The sequence below is a fragment of the Rhinolophus sinicus genome, linkage group LG05, assembly GCF_036562045.2.
Source record: "Rhinolophus sinicus isolate RSC01 linkage group LG05, ASM3656204v1, whole genome shotgun sequence".
Classification (NCBI taxonomy): domain Eukaryota; kingdom Metazoa; phylum Chordata; class Mammalia; order Chiroptera; family Rhinolophidae; genus Rhinolophus; species Rhinolophus sinicus.
Window position 1 is genome coordinate 75,186,966 of NC_133755.1, and position 16,857 is coordinate 75,203,822.

The window sequence follows — 16,857 nt, forward strand, 5'->3', positions numbered from 1 at the left end:
TTTCCTTCTTTCTTTTCCATTCCTTACCCATAATAGGCTTCACTAGAAAGAGAACTAGGGTGCTCTCTAAGATAGAAAGATGGAGAGAGTTAGAAGTGAGGGATAAGAGATAATGCAACTCCTAATATTAACGGGGTTGCTAATATTAATATTAATATTAAGGGGGATGGAAAGGAAAATATCACAGAATGGAAACATGTCCCGCAACCAGCCAACAAGAGGGAAGCGCCAAGCTAAGGCTTGGGGACACCACACACCAGGAGGCGGGCATCTCAGCCTTAGGGCTTCCTGCCTGTCTGCTCTGGGGTCTCTCCAGACCTCCATCTGCCCCTTCCTCCAGCACCACGCAGAGCTTCCAGTGAGGTACAGCCAGGCATTGCCCTCCTCTCTCTGCAGCTTCCCGAGTTCAAGCCTTACCTCTCGCTGAGGGATGGGATCATGTTCCCCACTAAAGGCATTTCGAGCACCAGGCAGCAGAGAGGGGGACACAGTAGCCTTTGCTCAGGCAGCACCCACGCTCTGAAGATACAAAGTCCCCGTCCCCCACCCAATCAGGTTTTCCCGGTCTTCTGGTCATCCGTCTTCCCAACCCCAGTTGACCACAGGAGTCAGAAGATGTATGAAGATCAAGGTGAACTATGAACTCAGGAAATTTGGTTTCTAATCCTGCTTCCTGGCTTTGATGATCTGCCTCTGGAACAAAGCTCTTCATATTTCTGTGCCAGGAGATTTTCAGTAAAACATCTGCCGATCAGGCCACTGTGTTAGCTTTAAAAAATGTAACAGACACAACCCAGCTGCCGTTAACTCTCTGTGCCTGTCCCCACCCTCAGACTCTCAGAGGCTCTGTACCAGCAAATCAGCACCAGATTTCTTCTCTGGTTTCAGGACAATGGCCTTTGCTAGCTCCTCTCTGCTCTATCAGCTCCCATGGGGCCAAAGCCATCAGGACCCGTGCCTGATGGGGACTATGACAGCCTTCTCTCCAGCATGTGCCATGTGTGTGCCACCAATCTGCCCACATAGGCAGCTCATACTTTCCCGATAAGAACTCAGATAAGATTCCAAACCCCAACACGGTGACCTGAGCGAAGACGCTGTCAGCCTGTAACAAACAGAATAACTGCGTCGTCTGTTACAAAGACAGCATTTACAGAAGCACTATGGTCGTACGGTGTTTGAAAGATCTAAATTAGGAGCTTTGAAGTACATACACACAAGAGTCTTCAGATTGCACACTGACCACAACAATAAAAATTGGAGGTGACAGTAAGTTTTCTAACAGAAAGCTCTAGAAAGTTACATCTCTGGTAACCTTATTTCCAGCCTCTACCAATTCTTTCCCATCCAAATCTCAAATTCTGAAAAAGGGAAAGTAACTTAGGGGAGCTGTTTCCAGGCTTGCTTGCTGGCCCTGGATTTTGAGCGTGATTCATGACATCTACTTGCAAAGTGCCTCCCTTTGCCTTGAGACTCAGCCTACAGTGTGGTGGAGGAGAGCCCCACACCTGCACGTGGGGGAACACGTGTGGTGGGAGTCAGAGCACCAGTCAACTCCCGGGTAACTACACGATTTTCATGCCACTGTATTCTCATCCCTCACCTGCCCAATTTTTGTGACACACATTTGAAAATAGTCATTTGTTAAACAAATTGATTACTGAGGGTCTATATTTTTCTCCACAGATTTTTTCCATAAAACAATAGAAATCCTTAATAGAAGATTCTCAAAGTCGCAGAAGATTCTCAAAGTGGTGAGCCAGTGTTTGTTTTTTCTTCCCACTAATGAGGAAGTGATGCGGCCACCGTGATGACTGACGTTTGCAACACGATTATGGAAAATTGGGGAGGAGGAGGTTCCAAAGGAGCTATGGGGCTGGGCTCCCTTCAAGACCACTCACACACCGAAGGCCATTTCCTGGCCCCATTTTGAGTTTAACTTTGGCTACACTGAAGAGGGGAAGGCATGTTATTTCACGAGGACTAGCCCTGGCTGTGAGCTGCCAGCCCTTAGCACTCACTCCCGTGTAAGAGACAGGTGGACCACCTAGTCTGCACGGAAGGGTCAGCCAAGCATCTCCAAAATAAAATGTGCTTTTGAAGAAAACTAAAGAGCCTTACTGAAAAGCTGAGAAGAAAAGCAGATTTCTAAAGCCCGCTCATGTTTTTGCCTCTTTAAAGATTCTCAACCGAATCACATGGTTATTTTTATAAGATCTTGGCACTCTAGATGAAATCACCCACCTTTGGACACTGTCCAAAGACTCTTGTCCAGACTCTGTTTGGGTCAGATGTTCAGTGTGCTGAACAGACCATTTTATTTCAAGATACACAAAATTAATGTAGGCAGACATAAGCCAACATACAGCTAGCTGAACAAAAAAGCTGAGCCAAAATACAAACTCAAATATAGAAGAAGTCAATATCCTTTCCTCTAAGCTTGTAGGTTTTGTCATAATGTAGCACTTATCTCATTTTTCCTTGGGCTGAAGCTAGTGGGCTTATCCAAAGGCAGGAGCGTATCTTAATAATCTTGGGGGTCCCCGCATGCTTAGCCCTAGAAAACTGGATTGCTTAATGAATATTTAATTGAATCAACTATTAAAATGCTTACTTAATGGTAGTAACTAAGACAGTTAACATGAGTGCAAAGTTTGCCATTTTTGAAAATGCCTCGTAAAAAAACACATTCTAGCTTATTCGGTCTTTGCAACACATTTGTATTGTGCCTACTTTTACTATCCCAAATTTATAGACACAGATGCAGAGGCTAAGAAGTGGTCAAATGTAACTATCTGATTCTAAAACCCTGTATTTCTTTGCCACACCACCTGCCTAAATTTTTTCGTATGTTCAAAAAACACACTCGTGTGTGTGTGTGTGTGTGTGTGTGTGTGTGTGTAAAGGCTTTCTTTTTCTCAAAATCAGAGAACAATTTGTTCTCTGGCAGAGAACAATTATAAGCAGAAAATCATTCTGAATATTTAATAAGTACCAGACAGCATCGAATATCATGCTGAAAATGGAATTAAAAGTAAATATTTTACCATGGACCTAGGCTTCTAATGTTAATAAAATATGAAAAGAAGATGACAGACTCCCAAATCTTGAAGATAAGAAGTGAGAAAGTTGGAGAAATAAAGTGATAGGAAAATGAGTGTGCAGAAATGTGGCCCTAGGGAAGTACAATTTGGTTCAGCACTTGTAGAGAACAACCTGGCAGCAGGTCAAGTCTAAAACCTGCATACTGTCAGGCTGTTCGCTGCGCACTGTCTATAATCACTGAAAAACTAGAAGCATCGGGACATTGTGAGGTCATGTTCTTACTGACATAGAAAGAACGCCACCTTGTATTATTACATAGAAATATTGGTGAAAACCTTATAATCTCCTTTTAGTATTTTGTTTACAAAATGTGTGTATCAAGGCTAACACTTCTGAACAAATTTTGCTTTCAGAGGCTATATTCATTATCCGTTGTTGTGCAACAACTTATCTCCAAATTTAACATCTGAAAAAAAAAGAACTTTTATTCTCTGACATGGTTTCTGAGGGTTAGGAATCTGGCCATGCCTCCACTGGGTGCTTCTGGCTCAGTCTCTTTCAGGAGTTCACCGTCAAGTTGTAGACTGCCCCAGTCCTTGCCACCCCCGAAGACACAAGCAGGGCTGGAGGAAACACTTCCACACTCATTTCTGCAGCTTTTGGCAAGAAGGTACAGTTCCTTGCCACATGCGCTGCTCATGATATGGCTTCTCCCAGAGTGAAGAATGGGGGAGGGAGGGAGGGACGAAGAGAGAGAGAGAGAGAGAGAGAGAGAGAGAGAGAGAGAGAGAGGCTAACGCACAGAAGCCTCTTAGAAGACATGTACTATCTTCTGCTGTACTCTGCTGGCTACACAGACCAGCCCTGGTACCATGTGGGGAGTGGGGACTTTACTAAAGGCTGTGACTACCCAGAGGCAGGCGGTGGGCCTCACAGAAGTCCATCTTGGACCCTGCCTACCGCAGCCCATCCTCACCCCGTCCAAGGCCCACAGAAGTCTCATCCCAGTACAGCACTCATCTGAATTCCAGAACCTCATCATCTAACCCAGTCTAGGTGCAGAGAAGGTGCCTCAGATGCCATTCCTTAAATACAGTTCCTCTTGATTTGATGGCTGTTAAAGGAAGAGACAAGTCACCTGTCCCTTAACTGCCAACATACAGCAGTGGGACAGCACTAGAATACCCAGCACACACTCTTGCTCAGAAAGGAAGGACATGGGGGGTCTACAGGGCCAGTGACCCTTAGCAGTTCTGAGATCCAGCTGAGCAAATGCCAGGACTTCCGTGACAGGGTGCATCCTCCCCATGCCCAGGACTTTGCATTATCCACGGCTCTGGGCCACATCCTCTGAGCTTGTGGTTCTGCCCTCTAGGACGTCCGGCCTCCGGAACTGTGAAAATATAACTTTCTGTTGTTTAAGCCCCAATCTCTGGTATTTTGTTACAGTGGCTCAGGTACACTAACACATCAGTCTTCCAAAAGACATCCGAAAATGGCCTGCTGTTGCCCAATCCGTATTTACTCTTTGTTTTATATATCCTTTTGTTTGATGTATATAAGTACACATCACTGTATATAATTAGATTTGTGTCTACACAAAATGTGTACTATTACTTTTGTTTCTAAGCTAATCTGACAGCCTATGCTTTCACTAGGAGACCTGAAACCTCCTTCATTTCATGTTATAGCCCATTTCACACGTAACCCTTCACCTTCTAGAGGTGGAAGCTGAAGGGATTTACAGCTCTGGGTCCATAGGATGCAAATGTGTCAGAAGAGGCCTCTGCATGGCTTCCTGTGAATTGAATTTAGGGATCCTGTTGTAATGGAAAAGTTGTGTTCCAGGAATCACCAGATCGGTGCCTTTCAAGATCAAATCATCCCTCTTCCAAGGCATGGGAAGGGGACTTGCACTTAACCACATTAGACAAGGGACAAAGGGCATATCACAATGCATGGGAACCAAGTTTGAGGACACATCCCCAGGGAAATTCTCAAAGCAAGGAGCAAGTGGCAGTGGGACCCTACAACAGCCCCAGGCTCGGTGTGGGTCCAGCAGGAGCGGCCTGGGGTCTCCCAGGCCTCCGAGAGTGCCAGCTGACACATTCTTCATTGCTCTCCCTCTGATCACACAAACTTCCGCTCACTTATCTTCACTGTGTCTTCTGCAGTGATCTGGATAACAAGTGTCCTGTGTTTAGAACTCACAGTAACGTTCGATTTAGTGAAACATATATTTTAATCAATGTTTCTCTGATGATCAGTCAGAGCAAAACAATGTCTTCTCCCTACCCTGCAATCAAAGTAAGAAACCGAGCATGCTTTTCGGTCAATCTCACCTTAAGATGTATCTCAAACCCAATCTATTACAGAACCAATTAGTCAAGGTTATTTTTAAATTCATGTTCCCCCCAACCCACACCCCTAAAAAACACATTTTTAGCTCTGAATGCATTGGTTGGCTTCACAGGGACCATCGATAGGAAGTTTCAACTTCCTTATTTTTTGACTTAATAACTTTGATTCTTTTTAAAGTCCTATGGAGTAGGCCTTTGAATAACTTTGAATAAGGAAGGCCAGATGTCATTCACTGACTTCGGATTCTTAGCTCTCTGAAAGCATCTTTCCACTGCCTATAGTTTGAATTAAATTTGGCTTGGGAAAATATGCTTAAATCATGAAATTTTTTCTGTAGAGAAGCAGGTATCACCCCATTTGCAGCTGGTGAATAAAAATGGAAGCTAGCTTCCCCCCCCCCCTTTGTGGGTAAACTATTATTTTTTGTCTGGTTGCTTATATGATAATCTCTTTTCTCTAGATTTGCAGGCAACATCCGGTTATGGGCATTTTTTTCACCATCAAAATCTTGATTTCTTTTTTCTATACTGAGGAAAATACTTTTCTAGCATGTCTGTGATTATTATTTCTGATCCGTTTGCTTCAGTATTTTCAGGAATATTTGTTACCCACAGGTTAGACCTTTACTCCTCTTGCTCTAGATCCATTATGATCTCTTGCCATTCCATCTTCAGACTTCACAATCTTGGGAAGCACGTTCACAGATGACATTTTACCCACTGCTGATTGCGCTTGCTGGTGCAGCTGTACCATTTTCACCTTTGATTGCATCCTTCTTTCATTTTGGCCGGCTCCATGTTTGATTAGGGCAGGGAACGTGGAGTGACTTGGTGTCTAGCAGGGCCTCACCTCAGATCTGCACGTGGGAGGCATGGCCTGATTTGCACCACCCTGACCCAGCTCACAGCAGATACTGTCTCTGCTCCAGAAGGGTAGATCATGACCATGTTCTGCTCCTAGGGCCACTGTGCTTCCAGAGCATTTCCTAAGGGAATACCTGTCCCCACGTGCCACTCATCCCTCCCTCTAGTGCTCTGTGCTATACTGGGAGATGTGATCTTGGAATCAGTATGAAGACTCAAGGAGAGTTGCCCAGGGCCCAGTTTTGTCATGCAGCAGGGAGCAGTGCTCTGATTTCAGGCTGTGGAAGCCCGGAGCCCCTGAGCCTGGCAGAGAGTCGGGTAAGCAAAGCCTTCTCTGGGGGTCTTGCTGTCTCATCCATGTTGGGATTAGAAGAGAAAATAGGTGTTCTGAGGTGGAGGCTGCTTCCTCAAGCCAACCCCACAGGCACTGTAGTCGGAAATTCCCTTTAGATTTCTAGGTTTTGTGTCTTTGCAGAGTGTCAACAGGTATTTTAATAGGAAAGAGAGTGCATCTCAGGCTAGTCCAATGGTTAATTTTTACACATTCCTGGTGTACTACCCTCCCCCAAAGAGAACAATGTATTCATTATACATTCAGACAAAGATATTTCCCATAAGGGCTAAAAATTACCCCACTCATCAACCCCATGGCAGCCAAATGATGCCTTTGGGTGGAATTCCAAAAGACGGATGCAGAAGAATTACACAGTAGCATCTGGGTCTCCAAAGTAGACAAGGCGGCCATGCAAAGTGGCCTGTAGGACTCTAGCCATTTCCAGAAGCTTATGATGGCGCTGACTTATCCTCTTGTCCATTTAGCAAATAGTACACAAGCAAAAATACACCATAAACACATCAAGAGGAAAAATATAACACTATGTGTCCTTACCTTATAATAAATTCGGGCCACCAAACTCCGCTGAAGAGCCCTTTCACGGAAATTCACTGCTTTCAACAGAAAGGTGAGATTACTGACTGTGTCCATGTTAAATGCCAGGAAACTGAAGGAAAAGCAGAGTGACCATCATTACTATTTTGTCCTCACCAAATTTCATTTGAAAGAAACAGACAGGGTTTGTTTTTTTCCAAAACAATTTTCTTGACCTAGAAAAGTACTGTCAGTACACATAACCGGCCCTCACACATCTAACATTGATTGGTGTTTCCTTCAGTACTTGTTTTATGAACGTTTGGCTCTGGTTTTCCTACATGGTGGTCCTTGTAATAGAAAGATAATTTGGGCTCCTGGCCTTTCCACTTATAACTGTATTATAAGTAGTGTTCAATCATTTATATTAGGTTGGTGCAAAAGTAACTGCAGTTTAAAAGGTTAAAAATAATTGCAAAAATCACAATCACTTTTGCACCAACCTAATATATATAATTGCCATCAAGTGGGTTTATCATAATTTACTCAGCCATTGGTGAGCATATGTTCCCATAATGATGGTAAGTGAATATTAGTGATCCAATATATCTGTCACAAAGTATTTGTCAATGGATCCTATTTCTTAGATACATTACGTATGAGGAACTGTGCTAATTATTGCTGTGGACTTTTCAATGATCTCCATAATTCTATGATGAAGATACTATAATTATCCAACGCACAGTTTGAGAGTCTGAGGCTCAGCAAGATGCAGTAACCTACTCCAGGTCCTCCAGGCAGAACACGTGCAAGCTCGAGTGTTTGTTAGGGGACACTCATATTCCGAGGAGGAGCTGAAGGGCAGCGATAGGGGTGCGGGCAAGCACAGGGGAGGGTATGCCACGGAGATGGAGACTTTCTTCAGCAGATAGAAATTTCCATCTTCCCCATCTGGCAAAGGAGGAAACTGAGGTGCAGCGGCGTTAAGAAAGTTAGGCACAAACAGACTCAAAACACCCAAGTCGCCTTCCAGCCTTGTGGCTTTTTCATCCTGCAACTCTGCCTTTTGTGCTAATCTGCCCTCCCTCCCTCACATGAAACTTCCATCTTTACAACTGAGCAATCAATTCACACTTAAGGGCCCCCACAGCTTGGCCACCCCTTTGCCCATGTCCTTGGGAAGTAAGTTATTATAAGACCCAAGTCATTAATTAATTAAAATAAAAAGCCATTGCTGCTTAATCAGAAGCCACGAGAGAAACACAAAGAAGCAACTGATACAGTGCTTTTGAAACAGGAAAGGTGGGGGGTTATTTACCACATGCCAATTTCCATGAAACTTAAATTCTATCAATCCTCATTCTGATTCTGGTCTTTAGAAGGTTGAGTCTCTGTCTCAGTCTATGTAACAACAGGTGTAAAGAGCATTCATATTTTATTGAAAAGTATGTTTCAGTCATTCCAGGGACGGTGCCCATGAAACCTGGAGACTGAATATTGTTATCAGAAATGACCTTTCTTGGGGTGTTTATTGTAGAACATTGTCCACCTGAGGCTTGTGAACTGCTTGTGCTACAGGAAGTGGACTTCATCCACCCATGAGTGACATGACTCTATGAGTCACAAGCCAAACATGCCCACACCACAGAGCTCTAGAAATCCATCCAGCACAGACTCTCAAAGAAAGGAATACCGCTAAAGGCAACCTCTTTGTATTTCACAAGGTCAAAATGACTATAACTTTAAATTAAATTGGAAGGCACATGATTATTCATCAGGGAAATGCCAATGAGAACCACATGAGGCAGCATTATATGCCTACCAGAATGACTAAAAGGAAATACACTGACAACATCAAATGCTGACAAAGACATGGAGCATCTAGAACTCACGTACTTGTTGACAGAATGTAACATGGCAAAACTGCTTTGGCAAAAGGTGTCATAAAACTAAACAAACACATACATCATGACCCCCATGATTCCACTTCTACTATTGGCCTTAGATAAATAAAAATATATATTCACAAAAAGGCATATAGCTGAATGTTCATAGCAGTTCTGCTCAGAGGAGTGAAAAACTGGAAGCACTCCAGGATTCTGTCCATCAATATGAGAATGGAAAACAAATCCTACTACAGCCATCAAGTAGACTACTACTCAGCAATAAAAAGGAACAAACTAACACACAGGACAAGATGAATGCATCTCAGAAAGCATTGTAGAGAGTTAGTAAGGCAGCTCAAAAAGAGGACATACAGCATGGTTTCACTTAGATGGAGTTCTCAGACAGGAAAACTAACCTGTGGGAGAAAACTATCAGAAAAGTAGCTGCATCTGGGGTGGTGGCCATAGGGATTGACTGAGAAGGGACATAGTAGAACTTTCTGGAGTGATGTTGATGGCCTTTAACTTATAAGAGTTTTGGACACACAGGTGTATGCATTTGTCAAAACTCAGTGAATGCACTTGTAAGACTTGTGCATTGCATTGTATTCAAATTCTGCATAAGAAGAAAAAACTGTAACCAAATATGGAGCTCTAGTTAACGACGTAGCCAGTACAGTGATGTCAATAGTAGAATCTTGATGGTAGGCACTCGAATGTTCACCAAAATTCTTTCAATGTTGCTGAATATTTGAAAACGTCCATAATGTAATATGACAAAGCATTCAAGTGCAATGCATAACCTTGACTTTCCCCGGCCCACAGCCTCCTCCCTAGGAAGAGGATCCAGGGTGAATGAGAGCCTGAGGGCTCAGTGGCAGCCCCTTGGGGAAAGGGAAATGGAGGGGGAGAGGGAGGAAGCACTCACCAGCCGAGAGCGGGCTGAATGGAGCTGTTGGCAGAGCCAGGTGCAGCTCACCTCAGAGCCACGCTCGCCCTCCTCACTTAGTCTCATGGGCCTTTCAGGGCGATGCCTGAACCTCCCACAGTCCACGTGAGGGGAGCCCCTGGGAGTCCACACAATGGCTACAAGTCGGAGAGACTTCAGGGCAGCAGGAAGTTCCCAGGCAATCTTTCCTCACGTTTCTATCTTCTCATGTACATTGTCACTGTGACTGCTGTCCAACTGCCCTACTAGAGTGTAAGCTCCACACGGCTGAGACCCCCGCCAGTCACCGCAGTCAATGCCCAGAGAAGTACCCAGGACACAGTATGGGTGACAAAGGCTTGTCTTACTGTACATAAAAACCAGAGCAATAAGGTTTTAGGTCTTAAGTAGATAAACACAGACAGACTGAATCAGTAAACCTGGATGTGTGGGAGAGAGATGTGTACTGTTTTGGAGGTTAATAACCGAGACAAAAATAAATGGACTGGAACTTTCCAAATATTTACAATTGGAATACTGCCTTTGGCGCCTCTCAAGTCTGTCCTGGAAAATTTGCTGGGAGCAGACATTTGCATGTGAGTGAGAGTCTGTTATGCTTTCTGAGTGACAGGACAAGCCCCTCTCTGCCATCTGGAAAAGAAATGAAAGGGCAGATGTGCATGGCTAGTTTGGGGAACAAGGCCCCTGAATGGATGGAACTAACTGATTTTGATGGGAACTATACTGTTCTTTCAACTTATGTGTTGGAAAGTTTCCAAACTAACAAGTTGGGGGGAAAGCTATTGGAATCATAAAATACCCACTCAGGGCAAGAAATATTAAAAGATGCACTGACTACATAGTGTGCTGGGACAGGTTGAGACATTAAAACTAAGAAAAACAGTCGGAGGTCATGGGAGCTGATAAGACACTGCAGTCGGAGGAAACAGGAACCTGAGCAGTAGTAAAAATTGGGGGGAATAAAGGACAAAGTGTAGCTCCTTAATTCCCTTCATACCGACAGACATGAAAAGCCCTTACTATCATTTATGTGTTTCCCATGTTTTTAATCAGGATTGTAAATGATGTTTCCTAATTAACAGTTCCCTTGGAAATTAGCTCAGTATGTTTGGGTTATAGAGACAAATAATCTGCCTCCAAATAAAAATAATAATAATAAAATACACAAAAGGGAAAAAGTATAATAAGCTCCTTAGAAGTAGAATAAAGGAAACTACACACTTACGAGCATAAATCAATGAAGCAGGAAATAGAGGTATGACCGAGAAGATCCATAAAGGGAAAAGCTGGGTGTCTGAGAAAAAAAAATAAGCCAGATAAAATCTGCTGATATTAAACAACAATACAGAAGAAAGAAGGCACAGAAATAATTTTAAGCATGACAAATGGGACATTCGTCCACAAATGGGACATTTGAACTACAGATTTAGCGGAAGTGAAAAAGATACTTAGAGAATAGTATGAAATATCTTACACCAATAAATTCAGAACCACATGGATAAAGTCCTAGAAAAATACCGTTTACCAAAACTGACGTGAGAAAGTCTAAGCGCTCTTAAAACAATTAAACTAATTGAATCAGTAATTTATATTCCCCCAGGCCCAGATAGTGTTCAAATAACATCAAATTCTTCCACAGAACAAGACACTACTCCCAACGTGACTTTATGAGACCAGTAAAACTTGATATAAATCCAAATCAGGGAAGTACAAGAAAGGAAAACAATATGTCAGTGAGGATACAACATGTGCCCCGCCACCCCGCCCCACGGCCCCAATACAAGCCAGCCAAACCCAGGAAAATAGAAACATGATAACACAGGATAACAAAATTGAGTGTTCCTCAAGCACGCAAGGGTAGTTTAACATCAAAATATTCATAACGGTTATTTATCATATTAGCAGGCTCAAGAAGAAATATCATACGATCGCTTCAATAGATGCAAGAAAATTGTTTGCAGTAAAGTCAATAAGATGTATCATCTAGTAGTGACAAAAATATGTTAAAATAAAAATAAATGGAGCTTTGTTAGGGTTAAAGTCCATCTATTAAAAAGTTCAGCAAATACCATTCTTAATAGTGAAATATTAAACTAATTCTTTTTAAAACCAGGAACAAGACAAAAGATCACCTTCTACACAAAAAAGAATAAAAGGAATAACAACTGGAAAGGAATAAATAGTAAATCATTATTTGCAGATGGTATGATTATCTATGGAAAAAACCCACAAAGAATATATAGATACATTTAGAATAATTTTTTATCGACAGATTTACATACAAAAGTCGAATGCTTTTATAATAAACCAGCAACCACAAAATACATAGTTAAATATATTGTTTTTACTACAACAACAACAACAAAATGATAAGCGCCTAACAACTCTATCAAAGTATGTACTATATATGCAGAAAATTATTGAAAGCTGGAAGAAAATTCTGAGATTAAAATATTTGAGAGGAAGATCATTTTGTCAATATGTCAACTTTTCTGCAAATCTATAGATTTAATACACTTTCAAAGAAAATCTCACCAGATTTTTTAATTTGTGGTAAAATATACATAAAAGCTACCATTGTAATCATTTTTAAGTGTCCAGTTCAGTGACATTAAGCACATTCAAAGTACTGGGCAGCCACACCCACCGTCCATCTCCCGAACCTGCCCATCTTCCCAAACAGAAACTCTGTCTTCATGAAACAGTAACTCGCCATTCTCCCCTCTCCCTGTCCCCAGGCATGGCAACCACCATCCTACTTTCTTTTTTTTTTTTTCTTTTAATTTATTTTTTAAATTTATTGGGGTGACAATTGTTAGTAAAATTACATAGATTTCAGGTGTACAATTCTGTATTACATCATCTATAAATCCCATTGTGTGTTCACCACCCAGAGTCAGTTCTCCTTCCATCACCATATATTTGATCCCCCTTACCCTCATCTCCCACCCCCCACACCCCTTACCCTCTGGTAACCACTAAACTATTGTCTATGTCCATGAGTTTCTGTTTCTCATTTGTTTGTCTTGTTCTTTTGTTGTTTTTGGTTTATATACCACATATCAGTGAAATCACATGGTTCTCTGCTTTTTCTGTCTGACTTATTTCGCTCAGCATTACACTCTCAAGATCCATCCATGTTGTCACAAATGTTCCTATATCATCTTTTCTTACTGCCGAATAGTATTCCATTGTGTACATATACCACAACTTCTTTATCCATTCATCTATTGAAGGACATTTTGGTTGTTTCCATGTCTTGGCCACCGTAAACAAAGCTGCAGTGAACATAGGAGCACACGTGTCTTTATCTATAAATGTTTTCAGATTTTTTGGGTAGATACCCAGGAGAGGGATTGCTGGGTCATATGGTAATTCTATTCGTAATTTTTGAGGAACCTCCACACTGCCTTCCATAACGGCTGCACCAGTCTGCATTCCCACCAACAGTGTATGAGGGTTCCTTTTACCCACAGCCTCTCCAAACATTGTTACTATTTGTCTTGTTGATGATAGCCATTCTGACTGGGGTGAGGTGATATCTCATTGTGGTTTTGATTTGCATTTCTCTGATGATTAGTGATGTTGAGCATTTTTCATATGTCTATTTGCCATTTGTATGTCCTCTTTGGAGAAATGTCTCTTCAAGTCCTCTGCCCATTTTTCAATTGGGTTGTTTGTTTTTTGTTGTTGAGTTGCATGAGTTCCTTGTATATTCTGGATACTAGCCCCTTATCGGAGGCACTGTTTGCAAAAATCTTCTCCCATTCAGTTGGTAGCCTCTTTATTTTGTCAATGGTTTCTTTTGCTGTGCAGAAGCTTTTAAGTTTCATATAGTCCCATTCGTTTATTTTAGCTTTTACTTCCATTGCCTTTGGAGTCAAGTTCATAAAATGCTCTTTGAACCCAAGGTCCATAAGTTTAGTACCTATGTTTTCTTCTATGCAGTTTATTGTGTCAGGTCTTATGCTTAAGTCTTTGATCCATTTTGAATTAACTTTGGTACATGGTGACAAATAGCAGTCCAGTTTCATTCTTTTGCACGTGGTTATCCAATTCTCCCAGCACCATTTATTGAAGAGGCTGTTTTTCCTCCATTGTATGTTTTTAGCTTCTTTGTCAAAAATTATCTGTCCATATTTATGTGGTTTTATTTCTGGGTTCTCAATTCTATTCCATTGGTCTATGTGTCTGTTTTTCTGCCAATACCATGCTGTTTTGATTATTGTAGCCCTGTAGTACAAGCCAAAGTCAGGAAGTGTGATACCTCCAGTATTGTTCTGTTTTCTTAAGATTGCTTTGGCTATTCAGGGTCTTTTGTGGTTCCAAACAAATCTGATAATTTTTTGTTCTATTTCTTTAAAATATGCCATTGGGATTTTGATGGGGATTGCATTGAATCTGTATATTGCTTTGGGTAATATGGCCATTTTAACTATGTTGATTCTTCCAATCCATGAGCACGGAATGTCTTTCCATTTCTTTGTGTCTTCTTCAATTTCTTTAAAAAATGTCTTATAGTTTTCAGCATATAGGTCCTTCACATCCTTGGTTAAGTTTATTCCTAGGTATTTTATTCTTTTTCCTGCAATTGCAAAAGGAATTGTTTTTTGTATTTCTTTTTCTGAGATTTCATTGTTAGTATAGGAATGCAATGGACTTTTGTACGTTGATTTTGTAGCCAGCAAGTTTACTGTATTCGTTGATTGTTTCCAATAGCTTTTTGGTGGAGTCTTTAGGGTTTTCTATATATAGCATCACGTCATCTGCAAAGAGTGATAATTTAACTTCTTCATTCCCAATTTAGATGCCTTTTATTTCTTTATCTTGCATGATTGCTCTGGCAAGGACTTCCAACACTGTGTTGAAAAGCAGAGGTGATAGGGTCAGCCCTGTTGTGTTCCTGAACGTAGAGCAAAGGGCTTCAGTTTCTCACCATTAATTATGAGATTAGCAGAGGGCTTCTCATATATGGTCTTTATTATGGTAAGGTATTTTCCTTCTATATCTGTTTTATTAAGATTTTTAATCAAATGGATATTGCATCTTGTCAAATGCTTTTTCTACATCAATTGATATAATCATATAATTTTTGTCCTTTATTTTGTTTATGTGATGTATCACATTGATGGATTTGCGGATGTTGAACCATCCTTGTGCCCCGGGGATGAACCCCACTTGGTCATGATGAATAATCTTTTTAATGCATTGTTGTATTCGATTTGCTAGAATTTTATTTAGGATTTTTGCATCGGTATTCATCAGAGATATTGGTCTGTAGTTTTCTTTTTTTGTGCTGTCCTTACCAGGTTTTGGTATCAGGGTAATGTTGGCCTCATAAAATGAGTTAGGGAGTACTGTCTCTTCTTCAATTTTTTGGAAGAGTTTGAGCAGGATTGGTATTAGATCCTCTTTGAAGGTTTGGTAGAATTCACTAGTGAAGCCATCTGGTCCCGGACTTTTGCTTTTGGGAAGGTTTTGGATGACTGATTCAATTTTGTTACTGGTGATCGGTCTGTTTAAATTTTCCAGTTATTCATGGTTCAGCTTTGGAAGGCTATATGTTTCTAAGAACTTGTCCATTTCTTCTAGATTGTTGAATTTTGTGGCATATAGTCCTTTATAGTATTCTTGGATGATCCTTTGTATTTCTGTGGTGTCCGTGATAACTTCCCCTCTTTCGTTTCTGATTTTGTTAATTAGTGTCTTCTCTCTTTTATCTTAGTAAGTCTAGCCAAGGTTTTGTCAATCTGGTTAAGCTTTTCAAAGAACCAGCTCTTTGTCACATTAGTTTTTGCTATTGTGTTTTTGTTCTCTATTTCATTTAGTTCTGCTCTAATTTTTGTTATTTCCTTTCTTCTGCTGACCTTGGGTTTTACTTGTTGTTCTTTTTCTAGTTCTTTAAGGTGTAACATGAGGTTATTTATTTGGGAGTTTTCTTGTTTCTTGAGATAGGCCTGTAATGAGATAAATTTCCCTCTTAAAACTGCTTTCGCTGCATCCCAAAAATTTTGGTAGGATGTATTTTCATTGTCATTTGTTTCTATGTATCTTTTGATCTCTCCTCTAATTTCTTCTTTGACCCAGTCCTTCTTTAAAAGTATGTTGTTTAATCTCCATGTATTTGTGTTTTTCCGCTTTCTTTTTCAGTTGATATCCAATTTCAAAGCCTTGTGATCAGAGAATATGCATGGTATGATTTCAATCTTCTTAAATTTGTTGAGACTGATTTTATGTCCCAATATATGGTCTATCCTTGAGAATGTTCCATGTACACTAGAAAAGAATGTATAGTCTGATGTTTTAGGATGAAGTGCTCTATAAATGTCAATTATGTCCATTTCATCTAATGTGTCATTTAGGGCTACTATTTCGTTATTTATTTTCTGTTTGGATGATCTATCCATAGCTGTCAATGATGTATTTAAGTCCCCTAGTATAATTGTGTTTTGGTCAATTTCTCCCTTTAGTTCTGTTAGTAGTTGCTTGGTGTATTTCGGTGCTCCCTGATTGGGGGCATAAATATTGATGACTGTTATGTCTTCTTGTTGTACAGTCCACTTCACCATTATGAAATGTCCATCTTTGTCTCTTGTTATCTTTTTCACCTTGAAGTCTGTTTCATCTGATATCATTATGGCTACACCTGATTTTCTCTGGGTACCATTTGCTTGGAGTGTCAATTTCCACCCTTTCACTTTGAGTCTATGCTTGTCCTTGTAGCTGAGATGTGTCTCTTGGAGACAGCATATGGTTGGGTTTAGTTTTTGATCCAATCTGCTACTCTGTGCCTTTTTATTGGTGAGTTCAGTCCATTTACATTTAGGGTGATTATTGATATGTGAGGATTTCCTGTCATTCTATCTAGTTTTCTGGTAAGGCTGT

The 16,857-nt window shown here is 40.9% G+C and overlaps 1 protein-coding gene across 1 annotated transcript in view; it reads right to left on the reverse strand.

Annotated features, from left to right (window-relative positions):
* ACOXL (acyl-CoA oxidase like) overlaps positions 1-16,857 on the reverse strand; it is a 288,665-nt gene that overhangs the window by 83,667 nt on the left and 188,141 nt on the right. Inside the window, exon 14 of the mRNA XM_074333923.1 lies at positions 7,159-7,270. Within this exon, the coding sequence (XP_074190024.1) occupies positions 7,159-7,270 (112 nt within the window). The remainder of the gene's footprint in view (positions 1-7,158; positions 7,271-16,857) is intronic.